The sequence below is a fragment of the Rhea pennata genome, chromosome 8 (genome assembly GCF_028389875.1).
Source record: "Rhea pennata isolate bPtePen1 chromosome 8, bPtePen1.pri, whole genome shotgun sequence".
NCBI lineage: Eukaryota > Metazoa > Chordata > Aves > Rheiformes > Rheidae > Rhea > Rhea pennata.
The window spans coordinates 19,279,900-19,303,966 of NC_084670.1; the positions used below are offsets into that span (position 1 = coordinate 19,279,900).

Sequence of the window (24,067 nt, forward strand, 5' to 3'; positions counted from 1 at the left end):
TTCTGGTTCAAGTCAAAACTTCCTATGAATATTTCAACACAGGAAAATTGTAAGGTTACATGTGATTTGATTTTCTGGCATTGCCTTCTGTCAAAGGGATATTCCTGTAGCCACCTGTGTTCAGCCTCTCAGAAGTGCTGCCAGGGAGAACCCCCCACTCCTCCAACCCAGAGGCACCTTCAATGGTTCACATCCCACTTCATCCTGTGGGATCAAATCTCACAGAACAGTGAGCATAAACCCTGGATAGTATTTAAATGCAAACATATATTTTTTTCTTTTTTTTCCCCCCAAGCATACAAGTTAACTTTGAGATATTACAAAGAATACTTTTGCTACCAAAAAAAGGCAAGTCAACTCATGTTTCTCTTTACCTCATGAATTAAAATAAGGAGGATTTTTTTTTCCCCTAAAAATTATGATGGTGTTGGAAGAACTGAGAGGCAGCTGCAAGTACCCTTTGAGATTTTTTTTTTTTTTTTTTTTTTGATAATTCAGAGGTTCTAATTCATACCCAAACTTTACAGTTCATATCATGCTGAGACAGAGGACTCAAGACAGGAATAGATGTATGTAGACTATGAAGCATATGTGATAGGCACTGTACCTTTAAATAACCACAGTTAAAACACAACCATTTATTAGGATAAAACCACTGTACAATTATTTCTAATGATCACAATAAACTGAAATCACTGGAGAAAAAGCAACAAAGAAAGTATTCATAAGATAATACTGAAGATAAGTATTACCAAGAACAAAGCAACTGCCATTAAAAAACAGCAAAAAGATTTACTAGTGTAATTTACATAACAAAATAAAGTTCCAAAATTTAAAAGAAATCCATAGATTTCCACTAGGTGGTGCCCTAAATGCATTCACTGTGTTCACATTTGTTGCTTCTGTTCCCATGCTTGGAAAAAGTTAAAAACCTGTTCAAATACAAACCTCACCAATGCAGAAGCAGCTAGGGAACTATTAATACAAACCACCTCAACACCTTTCACCACATTAGGTTAATTCAGATCATCTCCAGTAACACAGTAATTCTTTACACTGCCAAAATTAGGCAGTTTTGAGGCAGGATCCCTCTACAGCTGTAGAAGTTTACAACCTTAGCTCCAAGCCAGACTATCTCCTGCAGCCACATCCACATGCACACAGAGGAGAACAAGGCTGCAAGCACGCACGTTCAGAAGTGCGGCGCTTCGCTGCCTATCCTACCCGTACATTTTGCCTTCTCTCCACTCCTGCAGTATCGGCCCCTGCTCCTGTCCTCACAGCTCCAATCCAGGCAGTGCTACGCGCAGGTTTGCTCAGGATCAGCTTCCATGTCTAGCCAAGCTGCATGGCTCAAAGTGATGGGCAGTAAGACTTTGAAAGCTAGCAATTAACAGGTAAACATAGTTCAGCAAGTTTAATCATGAATTCACAAGCTTATTTTAACATGGAATTTTAGTCCTGTTTTGTGACTTGCAATTGAATACACATAAGTAACATGGTGTCACTAAAATGCCTCCTCAAATACTGCACAAAACCAGGTATTCTGTGGCAATCAGATAGTAAAACAAATGGCTACCCAGTCTATAAACATTTATTTCACTTCAAAGATTGTAACATATCCATGAGTTTGGAAAGCATCATTAGAACATCCCAACTTTCTTGACCGTAATTTCTTCAAATAAAATAATAAAATGAAAAGCAATATTAGATATTAGATGTTATAGAGCCACAGATCACTTAAGTACAATAAAGATCCTTGTGACTATTCTAAAATACGCATTTGCATGCTGAAACGCATTAAACATAATACACTTTCTGTAATATTCCATTCCAGTTAAATCATTTTTTCAGTCTAAAAATCTCTTCTCCATCTTCCAAGAAGATAGGCAAGTATTGTCAGAGCTTTGGTGGAGAAAGTGTGAACCAAACTTATTGTCCTTAGTAAGCAGCTGCACTGAGCTGACTTCTAAAAAGTTAACATTTTAGTCACAAGCTAGAGGTGCCCAAAGCTTCCAAGTAGTACCTGAATACCACTTGTTTAAAGGGATACAAGCATATTAACAGCAGCAGTGCTAGGGCATAGTTTATTCAGCAAATGAAGACTGCATAAATTGCATCTCTCTCTCTCTCTCAGGAGAGGTCATCTAGGACTTCACAAACAGCTTAGAGGAAGCAACTCCGGTCTTAGAATAATCCTCTGAAGTCTTGCACATTACATAAATTAAAACACCTTAAAAAGGCACATTCAGATAGAGCAGAAAAATAACTGTCTTTCAGCAGCCATATATATTAAACAAAATCAAAACCCAAACCTTTTATTAAAGTCTGCAACTCCAAACCAAGTGTCAACCCTCTTCTATTTGTTTTGCAAGAACTGAATTTAAACATGCTAGAAAAAAGTAGGTATGCAGAAGAAGTTACACAGAAGGGAATGATTTACATGAAACACTAACTAAGGGCATTATGAACCAATTCTCAAATTGAGCAAAGTGACACAATTAGGAATGGCTAGATTTTTAATAAGAGGTACTGAATGGTATTTTTTTCATTTTTAAATAAGTTTATCCAAGATTATGAATCCAATCTTTTACCAGTATAAAACTGACAAAAATAGCATTTAGTCAAATTTACGTAATTTTAATAATGCAAATCACAACAAATTAGCATTTATAAGGACAGCATACGGACTGTGTCATGAGGAGGAAAAATAGACATAAGTGATTGAAAACCATGAGATGAGGTGCTGCCAGGCTCCTTACCCATTGCTGCTGCTGCTGGAGCTCCCTGATGGTATTCTCAGCTTGCTCCAGTTTAGTAATGGCCTCATCACTCTGCTGTTTGATGGTGGCCAGCTCCCGTTTTATGAGGTAGTTTTCCTCAGCCTCCTGGGCCCTTGTCACTTGTCCCTTAGGACATAATTCTTTTTAAAGCAATTGAGGACAGATCCAAGACAGACTGCCTTCGTGACGTTTAGCTACTTATTTTATCAGATTGCTTTTGCAAACAGCACAGAGCACAAATAAAGATTTCAGGACAATGCAGTACTAAATAGCTGCTTTAGTATTTTATTACAGTTTGGCATCTTTCTAGCAAGCTCAGTTGTGCACCTGCATTCAAGATTTCATTCATGCAATATTACTCATTTGTACATGCACAGATTTAAGTCTGCAATATTCAATTTCACTGTTAATACAACACTAGAACATTTGTAATAGGAATTTGTACTAAAAGTTTACATCAGGTTAGAAAAAAATATTATAACATGCAGGTATTGGGTTCATATGTTTTTAATATATAAAATTAAACAAATTGTAGTAAGAAGTTAGCTATGCATTTATCTCCAAATCAACAAGGTAGGGATATATTTTTTAAACACATGCAAATATGCATGCATTAAAGCAAATTTTCTATTTTTCTGAGTAGGAACAGAGTCATATGGTAAAGGACTAAAGGACTATACCTGTATCAATCTATCTGCCAAGGAAGCACTTTCCTATAAAGGAAAAATTCAGATAGGAATAAGAAAAAGAAACATAGGAGTGATAAAAGAAAAAAAAAAATCAAGAGCAAGAAAAAAACATGCCCAAATTCTACCCACTTTCAGTACAACCTCTTTCTAAACTAATAACTCTTCAGGCAAACTAAAGCAGCTCTTTCTGAAAGTCTCAGGAAGCGGAGTTTTTCTAAACAATTTAACACATTTTACCAATTGATACAAGAAGTTCTCAAAGCTGGACTTCATAACATTTGAAGTCCACCTACAGAAGATGAGATATTTTTATCTGAACAGCCTGTCCTTAATAGCAGAAGTTAGTACACAGTATCTGATATGATCTAGTAGCTGGATGCAAGAGGTGATCTGTGGTCCATCCACAACATGAAAGGCAGGCATAATTTGAGCACATTAGAAACTTCACTAAGCGCAGAGGTATTCATGCAGGACTAAAGCTTTGAAAAAGATAAAGCAAGAAAGTTAGATGGTGCAAACTGACAGCCATGAAAAGTAGAAAACTTCAACTTTGAGGGTTAATATTTTGCTTCACTAAATTCTAACAGTAACTAAATCAACAGTTTATATAGTCTCTTTCCTTGCAGTTTCCTTCAAGTTCCTTAAATGTCCTGTGCAGAAAATTTCACTTCCACCCTATTACCCTTAAAAGCAATAGATTTCTGCAGACTCTACAACAGAGAACACATCTCTCGGCAGACAGTTAAGTCATCTTTGTCCTTGGAATTGCTATTAAAGTTCAAATTTGTTGGTATGAACTATTATAGGGAGAAGCTAAGGTAAGAAGTTCATCAAGGCACACTAAGGAAATCACAGTTATGTATGTTAGGATGAGGAGTTACTCAGAAAAACACAATTTAATAGAAGAACTGAACGCTTTTGTTCACACTTTATGATCTGTTCTTCAGATGCTGCAACAATATCCAGAAATTCTTGTCAACAGATAACATTTATCTGATTTTGAACTGTTCTAATTCCAACTAGTCAGACAGGGATACTGTGAAAATGCATTCTAAATTTAAGAATTTGTAGTGTCTGACAGTTTTTCCACTGACACTCTGATATTTAAACAGCAACAGAAAAACAAAACCCCACTCCTCTGCAAGTTAAGTCATGGATATTTACTATTATATATTTGCCATAAAATTACTGAAATGATTCACTACAGTCTCCAGCTTCTAAAAAACAGCCTGTTCTTTACAATTAATTTTACTAACACTTTAATATTTGAAACATGAGGATGTTTATAAAACTATTTGTTCACAGAATTTGACATAGTTCGACAGTTTCTCCAAGAAACTGTAACAGATTTATTATCTGAAATGTGACACCTTTCAGTCATGTTACTGTAGATTGAATCTCTGCCCTTTTCCTCCCCATGATATATGAACAACTGGTTGCAATTCAAAATGTTTAATTTCTTTTGGAGAAAGACAGTTAACATGGCCAAATAAGACAGGTAAGAACTTTCTTCATTCCAGACCAGACTTGCCCCAGTGCAACCTGCCAAAGCAGCGCAGGATCCAAATACAGAAGGGGCCAGAGAGCAATGCCAGCATGTTGGCGACAACACAACAGTTCGATGCACACATTGAAGGTGATATCCAATTACAAGGAACCTAACAAAACTTTATGCCAGACTAACCTTTGGAAGAAAAAAGAAAAAAAAAAAAAAAAAAAAAAACTTAGCTTTCCCTTCCCTCCCTCCCATCTCAATTTCTAGCAAAATACAAAACTGCAAAGTGAAGTAAAGGCAGCAGGCTTTCTATATTGACTGTGAATGTTACAACAGCCCTCTACTGTTGAATTAAGTAGCAATGAAATAACCTGCTTCCATCACTGCTTCTCTGGCCTCTGCTAGGTCCTTCAGTTTGCTCTTACATAAAACTATCTAGTAACTTCACATTTCCAGAAGCAAGAAGATTCTCTCACAATAACCTCTTTTCCACCCAAGAACCCCACTATTTCATGTAGCCCTTTGTATTTTGAAGAGACTTTTCTAATTATTAAGGAACAAAATGTATAATAAAAGTTGGCATATGTGAAAATGTTCAGCTTCATACATTCAGTAAGATCCACGCATAACTGACTTAACCTAGCAATTAAGGGCACTACTTATAAATATTTGTTATTACCATGCTATTTGTTAGTAAATACTGCAGATTAGCAGGAAAAAAACTAATGAGCTATAGTTACAAGATTCCCATTTCATATACTTAAACTGATGGCAATTCTGTAATAAAATAGTATAAATTAAATCTAGTCACCAACATACTTACTTTTTCTAATGTTTCAATGCGCTGTTTCAAGAGTCTGTTTTCAGTTCGTAACCTCTGCAAGAGAAATTATTCAGAATTGTTTCTCGAGTTAAGAATTTAAAGTCTGCTAAAAGCCAAGTACACAGCCTTTAAGATCATTATGACACTTACAAAAAATAAGTATAAATAGAAAACAAGTTACAGCAAGTTTTTATGATGTACCAACTCAAAAGAGGAGTTTTAAACAGCTTGGTATAGCAAAGATAAGACATTATGTCTGTGTGTTCACTGAAAGCAATGTGTGCACAAGTGAACCACAGAGCTTAACCACATAACATCACTAGGTTTGGCAGCCTCCTCTTCATAAACAGAACTGGAGGCAGTCCTCAAGGTGAAGGGACATGAAAGTGCATTTCCTCCCACTGCACTAGGAGGTGCTAATAGAAGACTGATACAAGGTTTCCTTCCCAATATTTTGTTGTTATATAATCATATTTTATTTCATCTGTAAGAAGTTATACTGAGAATTATTTAATTCACCTACCCAAAACCTGAGAATTGAATGGAAAAGCATATTTTATTAATGCATTTTTCTATAAATTTTAGCAGTCAGTATTCGAGTAGAGAAGATCTCCATCCGTAAGAATAGACATACGGATATTAGTTTGGCAATGCTTTATTCTTCCAGCGTGAGAGGCAGACTCAACATGCTCATTTTTATCTCCATAAACTACAAGAGTTTTTTTTTAACACCTAGAGAGTCAGTCAGAAATTGGTTTCTTTATAAAAATTGCAACAGTTAGCTGAATCTTACACACTTAGGTTTAGACCTCAAGTCTCCCTTTCCCAAAAGGCAGCCTAGAAAATATTCAAACAGTAAATATTCTACTTCAGGTTGCTATGGTTTGAGGAATTTTGTTTGCTTTTTTTTTGGGGGGGGGGGGGGGGGATAAGGTAGGGTAGGAAAGAGGTGGTTGAGAAGGAAGAGTTTCAATCATCAATTAAATTTCTCAGATTGAAAGTTATCCTAAGGGTATCATTCCCTCCCATTTTACAAAGAGCTAGCCTTTAAGACCTGCAAATCTAATCTGAAAAAGCCATCAGAGCAGGCCCTGACAAAGGTTCGATACTGCCACTGACTGCCTTGCTGCCATAGGGATAAACTTTTAGAAAAGGCTTCGAACACCTTTGTGCTCCCGGAGGTACATCACCAAATTTTTCTGAAGAATCAATGCTTTAGAACATGATATTGGAAGGCAAAATGACTAGTACGGGAAAGGAAGAAGGAAGGGTTCAGATTCCCTCTACTAACCTTCGCACAGCACATTCCTACCTCACTTCTCCCCCTGCCTTCGCTGATGGAACTAACACACACAATACAAGGAAGCAAATTCAGCTTAAACATCATGCTGAAAAAAAATAAGTAAACAGAGGGCAGGCAAAAGCCTATTTGTACCTTGAAAGCAAAAAGACACAATAATTAGTAGAGATAGGAAGGTCAGTTAGTAAAAGGGAAAAAAAAAAAAAAAAAACTTTTCTAAACAGAGCTTAACTCACAGGTCAATCACATTATGTATCAATTGCAGAAGCTCCAAAAGAAACAGAACAACTAAACAGAAAACACTTAACCTTCAACCAAAAAATGAAAAAAAATCAAAATCTCAAAAAAAAAACCCCACAATGATAAACCATTCCCAAGACTTCATGGTATTAAGCTCTCCTTTAATATGCTTTCCAAAGCCTCCCATCTGGGAGGCCTACACCTGAAACAGCACACTGGGAACCTCTGAAAAAGGCTGTAATCAAAGTTTAGTCAGCAGAAAGTAATCAAAGTTTTGTAAGTGCAGCAAGTCTCTACCAGTGATCTTCCATTAATTGTGCCCACTAGAATCCTCAATCATTCCACTGTACATGTTCTTTTTGAACAGTCAGTCTAAATACAAATGCTTAAGGGAGATTTTGGGACCTCAATTACAACATATTCCACTAAAGATATAGGTCAAACAAGTAACCCACAGCAAGAATTAAATTGCTCCAGAAATAAATGTTGAGTCTAAGCCTTACTTTAATTTCAACTTGTTCTTCCATTTCTTTTGTTTTTATTGTAGTGTATTCTTTTTCTAACCTAAAAATTAGAAAGAGTAAGTGCTGATTAGAAAAATTCAAGATAATTTACTTGTTGGTGCAATGCCTAACATGCAACAGTTTCTCTTAGTTTTTTTCTGCTAAGAGGTGCACATTATCGATATTTCCTGTGTTTAGCCAACCAGTTGAGAGTTGCCAGTGTACTCCTCCTGTAAATATTTTGACTAGACATTAAAACTAATTTAAACATCAGAATAAAGACTCCTGTAGATATGAACAGACTCTGAACCAGCACTCCGCAGTGCAGGTGTCCGCTTGTGTAGTCTTGGTAACATACCTCAGATGATTTGGAGCTACTTTGCAATAACAACTCAACGTAATTATAAAATGACCAACTCACTACATTAAGCCAAAAGACGACAGAGTTTGGACAATAGGAGAATACAAAGAGATTCAAAACAAAAATCTTAAAACTCATTCACACAATTTTTGCCCCTCTATAGCAAACAACAAAATTGTCTCTTACGGAAAGGGTAGCAACCACACAAGAAAAGCAAGCTGAGGTATACAATGCCTCTGCAGACAGTGACCAAGTGTTTAGACTCTGAATGGTATGATTTTAAGCTACATACATTTGTACTGGCTATCGGAGAAAGCATTTTCCCTGAAAACTGTTACTGTTTGTATTTTGGGTTTTAGAGAAAACCGACTGCTCAGTGTACAGCATTGGTCACAGGCTGCCAACAGAAGGACAGATAAATTCAATTTGCAAGGGCCAAGTACAACCGAACATTGAATATACTGTGTACTATAGCCAAGGGCCCAACTTAAGATTGGAGGAAATGCCAAACCTAACCCTGGAAAAAGGCAAGGTATGCAACTTGGCTTAGCAAAATATGCCTATCTATGAAAGGCAGAAAAGAGCATGAGTACATGTAATCTATTTTGTCACAATTCTCAATGGCATTACAAAATTTCATCAATTTAGATTTTAAACTGACCTTATCTAGATCACATATACTTTCTAATACTGTGTTAATAGTTCTGCAGTTCCTGAAAGGTAAGACTTCAGAATCATAATTCTTAAAACCACAGAGAAATTTAATCTCCCTTGCCTAATTCACCTTCACAAAAGCCTGCTGGCTCTATTCAATCACAGAATGGGTAAGGTTGGAAGGGAACTCCTGTTGCAGCTTTCATCAAAGGCATTTTTAGGGTTATTTTAATACATAAGACAGTTTCATTATATTTCAGAAAAAGCAAATACCAATTTAGAAGAATTTTCTGGCTGATAAAACTTCAATTTTAACTGTTTATAGTATAAAAACCCCAAAAATTAAGCAAGAAAGAGTCAAACTAAAATACTGAATAACTAGTTTAAGATACACAAACAAAAAACAACTCTTGGCAACAGTATGAACTATTTTCTCAAAATGTTATACCTACTTTTTCATCTTTTTTGCATTGTATTTGACTTGGTAAGATGCTTGGATTAATTTGTCTGGACCACTGTCAAACTGATGTGGAATGACCTTTTGAAAATGCTAAAAGCAATCAGAGCACAAAATTACATTTAATAGATGCAAAGAAACATACACTTATGTGCTTCACATGCATTTCAGACATCTATTATGATTACTGTAACCTTAATTTACCTGTAACATTCCTTCCATGTCAAGTTGCAGTAACTCTGGTTGGTTCATCTGAAGAACTGCTAAACCTACTCGAAATACTATCTCTAAACCCTGAAAAAACATTAAAATATTCAACAATTATTTATGGCATTGTTAACAGTATAGAACAATAGCGAATCTAATATTTACTACTGTTTGAGAACTCACCCAGCTTCCTAAACAAGCAAAAAAACCCTACTGAAAAAAAAATGCTGAGGTAAAAACACTCAGCTACAGGTGTTCTCTACATCAGCTTTTATCCAAAGTTTCATTTGTTTGTATCCGCTCTCAAAGAATATACTTTTCAAAAAAGTATTTTAATTTCAGACATGGCATGCCACAGTTAAACTACTTAAATCAATACAAGGAAATGCTTTACTCATGTATACTACCTTGAGCATTTAAGCGTAAGCTGAGAAGAGGCACCTTTGACTTAACGTCTTTAAAAGATTATCGTAGAGGAAGAACAGGCTTTGGTTTGCTACCAACTACAGACATTTGAGGCTCTAATTCTGAGCATGCCTTACGTGACATTTTGATAATGGCACTGAATACATGTATTTGGCTACTGCTTGTCATCTGGACAATAGCTCTGCAGAATTTGCAGCATTGCTTCTTCCTATTCTGCATATCCTCGCAGAGCTTTAACTTCAGCTTGGAAGCAGCAGAGTTTTCCACCCTCATTCCACCCACTCACTCTATTATTAAGAAACTGATGTTCTAACTGTATGAAATGCAATTGGTGTTGCATCCAAAACATGTAGTAGATTTGATAACTCTTCAGTTGCACTTAGAGTGCAAATTTACATATAAAAAAAACATACATTCACAGATCTATTTGCTCTTCCTTGGTAGGCACAGATATCTTTCCTTCTCAAAATACTTCAATAAGCGTAATAACTAAAAAGCAAGAATATTTGAGACTTGCTGATCTGAATGGAATTTATACCACCACCTAAACAATTGCTTTAAAAGCTACTCTTGAAATAGAACATATTATTATTAAGTAGTTACCTCAGACATAAAGATATCAAATATTCTTGTTGCAATTGGTAGTGGAAAAGTTGTAAGAAATATAGTTAAAAACCATGATGATGCATACATAGAAGTGTGGAAACTCTGAGATTGAAAGTGCACATAAAGCTCTGGAAGCTGCTCCTGGAAAGAAGATTAGAAAAAACATGTTAAGCTTCTGCTGGTAGTTTTATTGTGTGGTTTTGACAAAGCTAGAAAAAAAAAGAAAATATCAGTATTTGGTAGAGATGAATCAATCAACAGCTTCATAACACTGCATTAGAAGACATTCTGATCATTACAACCAACCATGCCACAGAAGTTCAGTAGAGAATACAGCATTTCCACCCTACACAGCACAAGTTACTAAAAACACTTGTTGATCTTACTAGCAAACCAAAGGCTTGCAGTTCCCTAAGTCGTATCAGGAATGGCTAGAGTCATAGCTGGAGAGCTCTAGGGCCCTACGTCTTAGCAGTGTGTGTATTATGCAACCCGCCCCCCGCCCCCCCCCCACACACACGCACAGTGAACTGGTCACTTCCTAGAGGAAGGAAAGAGGGAGACAACAAAACCCAAACCCCTTTGTTTCTGCCATTCTGACCTGGCAGCAAGTTTTCTGTAACCCAAATCTGAGAGCAGCTGAACTCTGGGCATGAGGGCACCTTCTAAATTACATTAAAAAAAATGGGGAGAAGGGGCACATAAATTAAGTACTTCTAGAGTCTTGGACTCAAAAAAAATAGACATTCATATGCTTAAAATGTGACAATACAAATCCTCACATTTGTGTTTAAAGCCAGTCACTGTCTGACAAAGGCTAAAACATAGATCACACAGCCATATGGCATTCACTTCAGGTCCTGAAACTAGCTACTGTTGGAGAACAGCCTGTCAGCCAACAGACAGGCCTGCTCTCCAATAACAAGGAGCAATGGGAATTACTATGAGAAAATTAAATGGATTTCATATGTACCTGTATCATGCATTCAAACTGGTACATACAAAGGCCCAGTTCAGCCATGCTTGGTTTAAACAGTTCTCGCAGTCTGTAATCTTGCATTAATTTAACAAATACACAAAATGCCTCTTCTTCTGGCATCTATATTAAAAACAGAAAAAAAGCATAGTGAAAATGGTGGACAAATGTAAAGTTGTATCAAAGTGAGAGGTTTTGGGGGTTTTGTTTAAGGCATTTATAACTAATTACTATAGTAAAACTTCCGTATATACCAAAACCCTCAAAGTAATTTCTAAACCACAATAGGGTTCTGCAAAATTTCTGACAGTGTAACCTACCTTCACTTAGAACAAAGGCAGTAAAATAAAGGTAGCCTTAAGATTATCAAATCGTGAAGTTTCATTTGAACTATGAGGAAGATGAATGTCAAATCTGAAAAGAGAAGTTCACTAACAGCTAAAAAATCTCCCCCCAAATAACCCTCAAGCCTGCAGTTCTATGGTAGTTCTGAGAAATAAATATATTCTCCCACTCAGAAAAGTTGTATCTTCCTGGTAAAGACAGAAGCACTGAGAATAAAGCTACTTTGATTCACAGACTGATTGCCCTTGACAACTCCATTGTAACAAGTGATTAAAAAGCTATTATGAAAATTCCCATCACAAAAAACTCCATACTGTTATGCATTCAAACAGTGATTTAAAAGTTTGCATTTCTTCTATAATATCATGTTTACCTGCATAAGCAGTAATCCCACTATAAAAGCACTTCCTTGACAGTATCCAACCTCACGATCCACTAAAGAGTAAGCCTAGGAAATAAAGTTTTAAGACTTTGAAAAATTAAAACATCACGAGTAACAGAACAGGATCAGAGCTTCTGCTCTGATTTTTATTAACAGCTCAGTTTTCATTACTTATAGCTTGCTCTTTCTTCTCAAAAAGAAAAAATAGAAGTCCTATTCAGAAATCTGTTTAGTAAGATATTCTAGTTGTTACCTGCTGCTACAAAGGGATATAAATCTTACTCTGATAGTCTACAAAGTAAGAACTTAAGTATGCCTGAAAAACATACTAGAGGAATTTGCCAAGTCTATGCCAGTTGTCTGTGATGTCTTTTTAAACTGCACAACAAGGTTACCTACTTCTCTCTCCAGCCTCAACTCTAACAGCAGGAGATGGAGCCTCGGCAATGCTACAGTCCTTCTCAGAGCAGTTCCAGGTTTTATGCACAGCTGAAGGCAGGCAGCTGCTTCATTTAAGAGCTATGGAAGTTAGTTTCAACAGAAAAGTTGGCAGGATTCCAAATCACTATGTGATATGGAGAAAGTCCATCTTTCTAAATTTAAACTTCAGTACAATAGAGGCAATATAAGGGGGAAAAAAAGTCAATTTCATGGTGGTATTCTGGTTTTGCATGTGAGCTTTGTGACAACTGCACATTAGCTTGTACATGCCATTTTATGCTACCACAGGCAGGTTCAGAAATGCTTGAAAACTCAATGCCAGTTTTGATTTACAACATTGTCTTAATAAATTCTAATGTTTACTTCTCTTTATAGCACACTGTATTCTACTATACTATTAGCAGTTAACATGTGATTCTGTTTTAATACAAACTTGTTAATGATTTCATTTTATAAGAGGTTTAAAACATCTAATATTAGTTATTGGAATACAGTATTTGAAAGCCATCTTTGAAATGGGAATATGATGATTTGGTAGACCATTTCAGTGTCAAGTCGAACAAGTTCAAAAACACCTTGAACATTTGAAATTGATACGAGTTCAAGATATACAAAGGCAAATTATTTCCAAAACTCTGCTGCTAACATTTTTGCTAACATGTTTTCATGGACGAGATACTGACTTACCTTCATTACGTTAAATAAAACCTCCTGTCCAAGGCTGTCTTTTTCTTTAAAAAAATCATGTTCAGGGTATGTTCTAGCAATGTCCCTTCTTATTAGTTTCTCACAAGGAGAAGTCATTTTCAACAGCTCTGAATACTGATCCTTAATTGGCATGCTTTGAGCACTGCACAAGAGTTGCCAAACAATTGCTCTGAAATGATGAGGTATCCCTTTTCGAACAAGTTCCTAAAACACAAGGGAAAAGGCAAAAAAAAATTCAGTGTTTCCTAGAAGCATGAACACACAAGTCTATAGAACAGCTTTCAAATGAAACATTTCAACAAGAAGTTCCTCACAACTTAGGAAAGAATCTATCTCATGTAAAACCAATTACACAGCTCACAATGTATTAACTCCAACTTAGCCTGATAAATCATTGGTAGCTAACAAAAGTAAGAAGCCAAGGTCCTTTCTGGCGGAGAAAACAGCAAGTGAAAGTAATCTCTTACAGTAAGCTGCTTAAATTGAATATTCAAGCTAAAAAAAAAAAATCTCAAACTATTAAAGACAACATCCTTAATTTTATTTGTAGTCTATGATTAAAATGTAAGAAATCACTCACTGAAAATAATTCAAGACAGGCAGCAAGACAACTGCACAAGTCATTTGACAAACCTGACGAATTTTGTCTAATTCTTCTGGTGTGCCTGTGTTTTCAAGTTCTTATGTACATAAAAATTTCAGACACTACCAAGAAAACATTAAATTCATACCTCTTGAGTTAACTTCACTTACACTAAATTCCCTGGGCGGGGGGGAAGGAGGAGGGGGGAAATCAGATAGCTATTACACAGTCTAAATCTTCCCAAATAGATCTAAGCACCAGATTCCAGACGCCCTGATAGCTGGGTATGTACCAGTTTGTCATCTGCTGCCTGTCTTTTCAGAAAGCATAAGTAGAAAGGAGTCCAGCTGCTAGTCTAGTCAAAAGTTTTCAGACTACCTTAGTTGCATTCTGCAACTAAAATCAGTCCGACCCAGCAGATTTTTCTTCAAGATAAGAGGAACTCAAAGAGAATATCTGAATAGTATTTATGTACCTTAATACTTAACAATTTTTATTATTATTATTTCTGCTGTTTTTGTTTTATTTTGCTAGTACTTATTCTGAAACCAGAGCAGTCTTCTCTTTTATAAAACTTCCTTTTTCCTGTTTCTCCAAATATTTTGCCTACTTTTCCTAATATTAGAAGATACTGAGTCAGGATGATTAGTTAAATCCAACTGTGATAACAAAAAATAAACACAAAAGCAGAAGCCTCTCTAAAGTGAGGTCTGAACTCTACTGTTGGAGTTTAGCACCTCTGCAGCACTAAGCTCAACCTCCTAAGTCTTCCAGCTTTCTAAAGGACCATCTTAGTAACCTGATGGTTACTAATTACCTGATTTTAAACTCCAAATATTTGTCCAATCTACTACTTAACTATACCACCCTGTATTATTTCCTGAAATATTTCTAACCCCAAGACAGCAGCTGTAACATCATCTTTCTACATTTGTCACTAGATATCATTTGTCAACAATGTACTATCATATCACAGACTAGATCAGTCAACTCAACCTCAAGAGCTACCAATAGTGAAGTACTAGCGAGTGGTTTCTTACTTTAAGTTACCATATACCTGCTTGATCAAGTAACAGGGTTACCCCCCCCAACATTCCCAGAGGAACAGCAGGAGTATCCCAGGAAAATGTACCTACTAAGCAGCACTAAAGTGATGTTATTCTACACAGCATTATGGGCACTGAAAAGCATGACTTCTGAGGTCATCTTTCAGAATCTCTCCATAAACATGAACAGAGTTTTGAATTAGGTCAAAGAGACATGGACTGAATACACATTAGTTCACCTTCCTGCATATATAATGTACCACAAGTTTATATACCCTTATTGTCTACAACATCAAAACCCAGATTATCTAGTAACTTAAACCCCAGCCTTTGCAGTCAAGTCAAAAAGATTGTTCTGCAGCTAAAGTGTTATCTACTGGCACAACTGGGAAGCATGTATGGCTGCTCTTGTATTCTACTGTAAAATGACAAAGTTTAAACAATTCTAATTGTTTAGTCAAAAGTCAAATTAACCAGCAAAGGAAAGCTCTCTTAATTTACTTAAATATTTAGTGGATGTTAGTCAAATACTCAAATTATGCTTGTCCAACTATAAAATGAGTTCAAACACTTTAAAATCCAAATGCAGGCACTTCGAATACTGAATTCTATCCAACTAGCTCTGCTTATTACCCTTACTTTTGCTTTCTCTTGCCAGGTCCATGTGGCTTTCTTTTCACGGCCTTTTGGGAACACCTTTCCATAAACTGTTTTCACTGTGAAAGAAGAAAGGCTTGAATTCATTTTCTTCCCTCCTTTCCTCTCCCAAGTCATGTTCTCTCTCCACAACTACTTCACATAAAACACTTTACTTTATCCTATTGCTCTGCCTTCCCACAACCTATTCATACACTCTTTGAACTGCTCAAAAGACCTTGAAATTTGTATTCTGCATGTAAAATAACTAGACTAGTGCCAATAAAAGACCAATGTAGAACAAGCTTGCCTATGAATAAAACCCCACATTGCTGCAGTTAACAGCCTCCAAAAGATAGGTATGTTCAAATGACTTGGATGCTTTTTCATTTGGATTTAAAATGTACTTGAAATCTATTTCTATATATGCCTACAACTGATCCAGACTGGACAAAACTGGTCTAAATTTGTCTAATCCACACCAGAATTCAGAGGCTACATTCTTCTATTTAGGATCATCCCAGGGTCAACATAAAGGGCATATCAGTGTCTCGTACAACATAATTATTAGCTCTTCTGAAAATACTTTAAAAAGCGAGGAAAACGGTCATAGCATCCTTATACACACACAAAAAAAAATCAAGCCATCATATGTCCTTAAATGCATTTTCAGTACAGAATACAAAACGTAATCCCATTTTGGAAATACAAAATGAGTCTTTCCTGTATTCAAGGAAATAAGTAGACTGAAGGCTGAAGTATTCAAAATACAGTAAATGCACCTAGTTTTCTATACGAGACATTCACTGGACCAAACTGAGTCCAGTGTATGTAAGGGCTATCAAAGTCTGATAACCCTTACATAGGTAGCACTAAGGTTTAGGAATGGAAGCAGATTAAATTGGAAGCTTCTATTACATATTTGCATCAAAAAATAAGTCTCCTAGGAGATAAAACTATCACTTATAACACATTACAAGTGTATCCTACAGATAGTGTCCCTTAGTGACTTCTACCTTAACTTGCTTTTCTCTCTTTTTCCGTACATCTTCCCATTCATTTACAATCCTCCCCCACAGGATCCATGAATCTTCTTCAAGATGGCTGAGATTGCTAGACGCTGAAGAACTAGATACAAGAGAAGATCCACTATTTCTTCTTGAGCCATTCACTGATCGCAAGGATTTGCTATCTGTCTCCAAGAGTCTGCAAAGCACAGAAAAACAATTACAAGTTTTTCTAATCACAGGACTACATTATTAATTGTTTGTTTAGAAGTCAATTCTTCCAACCTCTTTGCAAAGAATGCACCCAAAGGTGCAGTGGAACGGTTTTCCCAGCATTCATTTGACTAAAGTTGAAAAGAACTGTTCATATTTCTTGAGCTCTCCAAACATTCTGCAGACAGAAGAGCTCACACTGTAGCCTTTTAACAACCAGAAAAAAAATCACATCATGCATCAACACTGTAAGAGAAGTGAGATTTTAATAAGCATTTTGTGATCTCATGAACTAGGTTTTATTAAGTAAAAAGATCACATTACAGAACATATTATTAAACTCTGCCAGTCCAGCTCCTACCCCATACGCTCATCAGTTGGAGATTAACAGACCCACTGGGAAGAAGGGTAAGTTTTTTTGTTTAGTTGTGTTTTTTTGTTGTTTGTTTGTTTGCTTTTTTGGGGAAGAGAGAAGGGGGTTAGGGGAGTGAGGCATAAAGTGCTAGCAAGGAGGCTTCAATTTTATTGCAACAATGACAAAAATCTAGCTTTTCCACACCAGACTCTCTGACAAAGAGAAAGAGAACATAAGGAAGATAAATACCCTGAAAGTACTCAAAGTACTAAAAAGCAGACTAATTTTAAACAAAAGTAGTCTGTTAATCACCTACTCGATCATACAATTCATAATATTAAGGATAATGTAAACATGGACAGAATGATTAAAAACAAAAGCAATTTTCAAATAGCTGAAGTTTGCTGACACTTGATGATAATTACTCATGAATCAATAGTGTTTCATAAGCACATGAAAAGTATCTAACCTAAAAGAACAGGGAATCAAACAAGAGTGACTGCTATAGCGAATGAATAGGTACTTAAAGCCTAGAGTTGAAAGCACAGAGTTTGGGATATCAGAGCTGGGTGTATAAAGACTACCAAGTCCCTGACAGCAGGGCAGTGACCCGTGCTGCCTCCTACAGGGAAGGTGCAGCCTCAGCGTTACACTTGTACTCCAGAAGCAAGGAGCAGTGCACAGGTTTCCCTGCTAGCTGCCTGCCAGAGCCATCAGTTCTGCAAGGAGCTGGAGAGACTTGGGGATTCTGGGCATAAAGGCCTGGTAATCTGCAACTAATACTGAGCCCCACAAATCAAGGGCTTTTTTTTTTTCCTCCCCCTCCCCCCCCATCTGTCTTAGCTGTGAGCTTACATTATGTTTCCTGTTCCCAGCTTTCATCCATTATTTAGGAAGTTAGAAAATAAAACAAAAGTAATTAGATCCATGAAAGCAATTATAATCACGGCAATATTATTGTAATGTTTTGACAAAAATGGTTAAACAATAGTGGCTTTTTGAAATCAAACTTTTTCAAGATAGCAACTTTAATTTAGTTCCTATTAAGGGAATAGAGAAAGTTTAGTTTGAGGAAAAGAACTTAAAACCATCTTTTTAATGTTTAGAAAACTGGCCTATACCAATCCATAATAAAAATTTGCAGGTTTTCCTCAATCTGTGCCTGTGTCAAGAGATCTAATTCAAAGTAGCCAGAGGAAAACAAGCACAGAAAAAACATTTCAAGATTATAAAAAGTCACTAGTGCTTAGTCATTTTTAGTTTCACAGTCTTCTATAAAAGTTATGCTAAACTTCTGTAATTTGACCTTACCTGGATAAACTCATTGTCCTTAGATTTGTTAATGAGAAGTTCCCAATACAGTGGGTAGTATGCGAGATCTGTAGTGTTTAGAAACTGCTTTCTTTCATCTAAAACTTTATAAATGATTTACTAATGCCAAACAGCTCTCAGGACTCTGGACTGAACAACTTTGAGGACTTTCAGTATAATTGCATTACAAAACGCCTCAGGACATAGTTTGATAAAAGTTCGAGTTACTCCAGTTTCTAATCTGCTCAACTAATTCATATTCTCCTTATTCATATAAAAGCCAACAATGAAAAGGAAAACTTTAAAAACAACCATCACTGGTAATTCTCCTAGCAAGCAGAGACAAGAATAGTTCCCTATGTTCAGGGCACAATTCTTCATCAACAAAGAGTCACTGTGTTAAAATGCAGATTCAAACTGCATGACAACAGCATCAAATTTCTACCTGAAAGTATAGTATCTTGTGAAGAAAGGTACAGTTGGTGCGATGTATCTGATAGGAAAGCCTCTGATGAGGTACAGTTGGTGTGAAGTATCTGATAGGAAAGCCTCTGATGAGAATTCACATACAACAACAAAAACTAAAAGTAGGGTTAAATAAAGGTATGGCCAAAATCAGGTGTTTTTTTTTTTTTGGGGGGGGGGGTTAGGGGGCAGGGGAAATCAGACAAGTTAGTCACTGGCCTCTAAAAGTCACCTTTAACTGAGCTGAAAATGATTAATTGACAATCTAGCTTTCTTAGAGCTTCATTTAATACAATTGTTTTCCTTCTTTTGATATTTTTTCCACTACTACCACAGGGAAAGTTACAGACAGTACATCTTCAAAGATATAATCCCTTAAACTGTAAGGAAAGAGGATGACATGGTTCTAGCAGCTGCCTTCCATTCTCAGTCAAGGACTAGACAGCTGTAACATTCCCAGCAAGTTGCACTGCTACAGGGCAGCAGGTATGAACATAAGACAAGCCAGCAGACATGGCTTCAGCCCCTCCTCCCACTTACTCTTTTCCTCTACTAGGAGCTGCCACACTCGCAACTGAATCAACAAAACAAAACACGAGTACTCCTCAGCCGCCTCAGTGCAAAGTCCAGCAAGTTAGTCCATAAGCTAGAAGAGCAGAAGCTAGTTTGACTAACCTGTCAAACTCCGCACTTCATTGCAGCAGGATAGATAGCAACCTTCAACAGAAGATATCAAAGCTCTGCAGCTATCTATTAAGTCTAAATGCTATTTGGAGCTCAAATTTTCCTTTAAAGTTGACCTCTGATGAGCTACTAAAACATATGGTCAAATATAACCAAGCATTACAAGGAGTCAAAGGTTGAAGCCAATTTGAAGTCACTGTACAAGTCAAGAGCAAGTGATCCACGGAAAGTTAGGTCTTATTATATCCATGTGCATATCTGCACAGATAAATATGCAAGCATGACATGCCTATAAAAACAATTGTTGCCTACTATACCAAAATATTAAACAAGAAGTCAGGATGGAAAGACTGATAAGGGATTTCCTTGTCATGAAATTAAGGTATTATGCCACCTGTCACCACTAGCGTAACAGTGGAAAGCATCTACTAATTCTTGTAAGTGTAGAGGGCTGAACACTGGCCCACGTCTAAGCATAAGACCGCCTCCAGGCATTGGACAGAGAAGCTGAGAAGGCTCCTTAATAAGCTATATCTGTACTAAACAGCCTTATTCACAGACTAAATTACAGAATACAAAGTGAAGGACTTTGCTTGAGCCCTTAATTGTAAAAGCTGCTATCTTTCAGTATTTGCATCTTTCTAACATCTCCAACCAGAAAGTGTGCCAAACCTACGCTGTCATTAGGAAACAGCTAATATGCTAAAAGGCCCATGAAGTGATCAGGACATGCAGTGGAAAGCAAGAACAGTGAAAAAGTGGTACAAATGGAGAAACTGGAATTCAGAAATCCTCAACTTTTCAGAGAGCTGATAAAAAAGTTATCATTATGACCTGGAAAGGAAAGTTACATGAAAGTCCCATTCCTGAGATATTTCATTTCAAATTGGATACTGAAATTCATGTGGCTCCAGTGTAAACTCTTAGGATAAGTGGCAGCTATAAACACTCCTGTAAAGCCAGAAGAGAAAAACACTTCAGAGTTCCATAAAAACAGAACTTTTAAAAACATAGCTCAGGAATACACCAGTTTTTATATCCAGGGGCCCTGAAAATAGTAAGATGCTATGGCATGAAGACTACACTGAAACTGCAACACCACCATTTTAATCTCATTTTTATCGTTTCAGAACAGCAAGTTCTCCATTTACCTGTTCTGTTCTTCCAGTTTAGCCAGTAATTCCAAGTCATCTGGACTCAGCTGTGTTGGTGAGGATGGCGATAATGCTGGTGTGGACAGAGTGGTAGAGGAGGATGTAGTGTGTAATGAGGCAGATGGACTTGCCACCTGACTGGCCATTTGGCTGACTCTGTGCGATACAGTGTTCTTCACCCATGAGAGAGTAGAGCTCAGCCTTCCTGCAACCTTGTCTGTCGCCACCTGCAACGACAAAAAGAAAAGAAGTTGCAATAGTTCTCATTTTTAATCTTCTTTCAGCAACCTGCTCTCACTGATCAGAGCCAAGAGATGCAATACGTATAAGCTAACCTTGTTTACAGCTCACACCTTACAGGGAGTAGGACACTGGTTATTTCTTCAGAACACCCAAAGTTGTCAGAAGTAACACAAGCAACAATATTATAGGAGAAATAGTATGCAACTATGGCAATATGCACATGTGCGAGAGACTAAGAGAGAATCCTAAAGCATATTCTCAGAATGAGTTTCTACAGTGCAAGAATACCACAGGATCAGTTCAAACTTCCCAGTGCAAAAACAAGTAGAAGTGTACTTTAAAATCTTTTGATTAAATAATAATGGCACAAACAGCAGAAAAGTAGATAAAGAAACATTCAGCTGTTTTACTGAGGGACACTGAGGCAGGGGAAGTGCATCAGTGGAAACACACCAGGCCAGCCAGGTTTCCCCTAACCTTCACGAACATTTACAGCAGCAGGACAGGACAGGACCAGGATGATAGTAGTGGTGGTGACAGCACATTTCTGATCTGCACCAAAGTAAGATCTTCTGACATCCTACAGTGTGGAAAGATGTCTCACATGGAAACTAAACCCAAGGATTTACAACAGCAGCTCCTAAACGTCTTTCATCAGACATCATATTGCCAGCTCTTCTCCCTCCTCTTCAGGCTACACCTACATGGCCAGGTACACCTGACCCATAAACTGACGGTAGATTGTGGGCAATTCAGGGGTTTGAGGGGGACTTGAAGAGCAGAGGCAGAGTGGTTAGCGGAGCGGGAAAGTACCCAGAGCTGTGAAGGGGAAGCTGCGGGTCCAGGATGGAGGCAGCCAGCGAGGCTGATCCCAGGGGGAAGTGTACCCCCACACGTGGCATAAAACCGGTGCCTGGCCACACAGTAGCAGCAGATTATGGGGGTAACACAGCCCAGCCAATTCTGCTTTTTGGGCTTCCCTTTCCTTACTGATCACGAAAGGAACGGCAGTTCCTGGATGTATTTCTAATGAACCCTTCATAAGGTCTTCCTTCAGCCACTGAAAATACAAAAGGCTTTCACCTCAAGCTGCGCATACGCTGACTTCAGTTCTGGCTCAACTTAAAGAAAATCTGAATGCACTTATAAACAGCTAGCTGGCTATGGCTAGGAAAAACTAGATATTTTCAAAAAAAAAAAAAAAAGGCAGGTGGAAAGGTGGAAGGGGGAAACTTCCTTTGAAGTAGTGTTGCTGACAACTATTTATTTTGACATTTGCTGACTTCCTCAAAGTTGTGAATTGCTCAATGGCTGTCACAAACAATTCTGCAGCACAGCTTATACAAGGCCTTGAACCTCAGGAAAAAAAAATCCCTTCATGATCCTCTGATAGAACCTAATTAAAGCAGAATTTCAACTGCAAAAATAAACTATCTCAGCACACTGACTTCACACTTGGGGCAACTGATGGACAGCTTTTATTTTATTTTTTCTTTAAAGGAAATGGGAGCACTAGCAAACCATAACACTTCCCCCTGACACAAACAAAGTCTTAAGTATTAAATGGAACATTGAGATGGAAAACTGTATTAATTAGGCTATTGGAAAGTCCTCAATAGTAAAGAGAATAAATTCAATTCCCACAAGGTCATATCAAAAAGGAAGGAAAAAAAATGCTCAAAAATCCCACTAGCTTGTGACACAAAATACCTGCAAAGATTTGGGGGGAGGCAAGAGGAAATATCCTTCAGAAGGCATGGGTCTATGAATCAGAAGACAGACACCCTTGCTTTCTCTCATTACATCACATACCCCAAAGTTGTGGCATTTTTACTTTAAAGCAGTTAAGATGCTTCTCTTGAGCAGGACACATTTAATGAAATAAAAACCCCAAAATGAAAACACATTATTTCATCCACTTTTTCATGTTCTCTATAACACAACATTATGTCTTTGCCTTCAATATTCTATTTCTTTTTATTCTTCTTTGCCTTCCATCTTCCTTGCCCTTCTCACTTACAGTGTGTTCCCTCACCTCCTCCTCACAATAAGTTTAATTAAACACAATCTTTCTCCTTCCTAATTTTTCCCCAAACTTTTTCCCTTACCATAGACCAAAGACACACTATTGAAACTGTACCAGGAATCTAAAGCCTACTAAGCAAAGAATTTAAAGAATGAAGCCTTTTAGTAACTAGGCACGTTGGTAGCCCAAGAAGCAACAGATCTCCACCCAGCAGATTTCTATCCCTAGAGAGATCAGCTGGTCAGGAATAAGACACCTTCAAAACCAAACAAAATGGAAATGTGTGCTTGGCTAGTGGTTCAGTATAAATCTAAGCTTACTCTGCAATGCAGACATACTTGGGAATGATTCAGCTTTCCAGGTGTTGTAGATTAGACATTTCAGAGTCTCTCTTTATGTCAAGAGCAGTAAAATCCTGTAGCCCTTCTCCCCTGAAGCTGTCCAGTGGCATGTGTGAGGGCATACAAAGCTCCAAGCATCTCTTGCTGCACCTGCAAGACCTTCCCCTGAACAGAAATTCAGGACAACTCCACCAGTCCCCAGAGCGGAGAGTTCAAAGGAGTGGTCCAAAGGACATGTGAAGCAGCAGGAAGAGCATGCACAGCCACCATGAGGCCAAAAGGTATAAAAGCTGCAAGTTGTCCCCACTGCAGAATATCCTTCTTCCCAAAGCAAGCCAAGCAGCACCCTTCTATCCTGTCTTCTGAGACTCAGGAGCAACCAATCTGCAAGTCTGATTTGGCCTGTTAGCTTCCATTTAGCCTATACTGGTCTACGCTGCATTTTGCTAAAATGGATCTCAACTAGTAAGCAAGGATGATAAATAAAAGACATCAATTGTTCTAAGTTGGCATATTCTGATGCCCAGATGTTACATTTAATGCTAGCTTTCCACATGTCTGATAGTATTTGAAAAATTCGTTAGTAATATGGATTCAAGAATTAGTA

The 24,067-nt window shown here is 37.3% G+C and overlaps 1 protein-coding gene across 8 annotated transcripts in view; it reads right to left on the bottom strand.

Annotated features, from left to right (window-relative positions):
- The window catches only part of EVI5 (ecotropic viral integration site 5), an 87,340-nt gene that overhangs the window by 52,358 nt on the left and 10,915 nt on the right, over positions 1-24,067 (bottom strand). For 7 of the 8 annotated variants that reach the window (XM_062581563.1, XM_062581561.1, XM_062581565.1 and 4 more), the window contains exons 1-12: positions 20,848-21,073; positions 16,678-16,867; positions 13,376-13,600; positions 12,239-12,313; positions 11,518-11,643; positions 10,542-10,685; positions 9,510-9,599; positions 9,301-9,398; positions 7,834-7,894; positions 5,791-5,844; positions 3,464-3,496; positions 2,763-2,909 (exon numbers count right to left, since the gene is read on the bottom strand). In XM_062581563.1, coding sequence (XP_062437547.1) covers positions 2,763-2,909; positions 3,464-3,496; positions 5,791-5,844; positions 7,834-7,894; positions 9,301-9,398; positions 9,510-9,599; positions 10,542-10,685; positions 11,518-11,643; positions 12,239-12,313; positions 13,376-13,600; positions 16,678-16,867; positions 20,848-20,996 — 1,392 coding nt within the window. In that variant the 5' untranslated portion in view covers positions 20,997-21,073. Of the gene's footprint in view, positions 1-2,762; positions 2,910-3,463; positions 3,497-5,790; positions 5,845-7,833; positions 7,895-9,300; positions 9,399-9,509; positions 9,600-10,541; positions 10,686-11,517; positions 11,644-12,238; positions 12,314-13,375; positions 13,601-16,677; positions 16,868-20,847; positions 21,078-24,067 lie in introns of those variants that run through there. The other variant, XM_062581569.1, reaches the window with a different exon arrangement.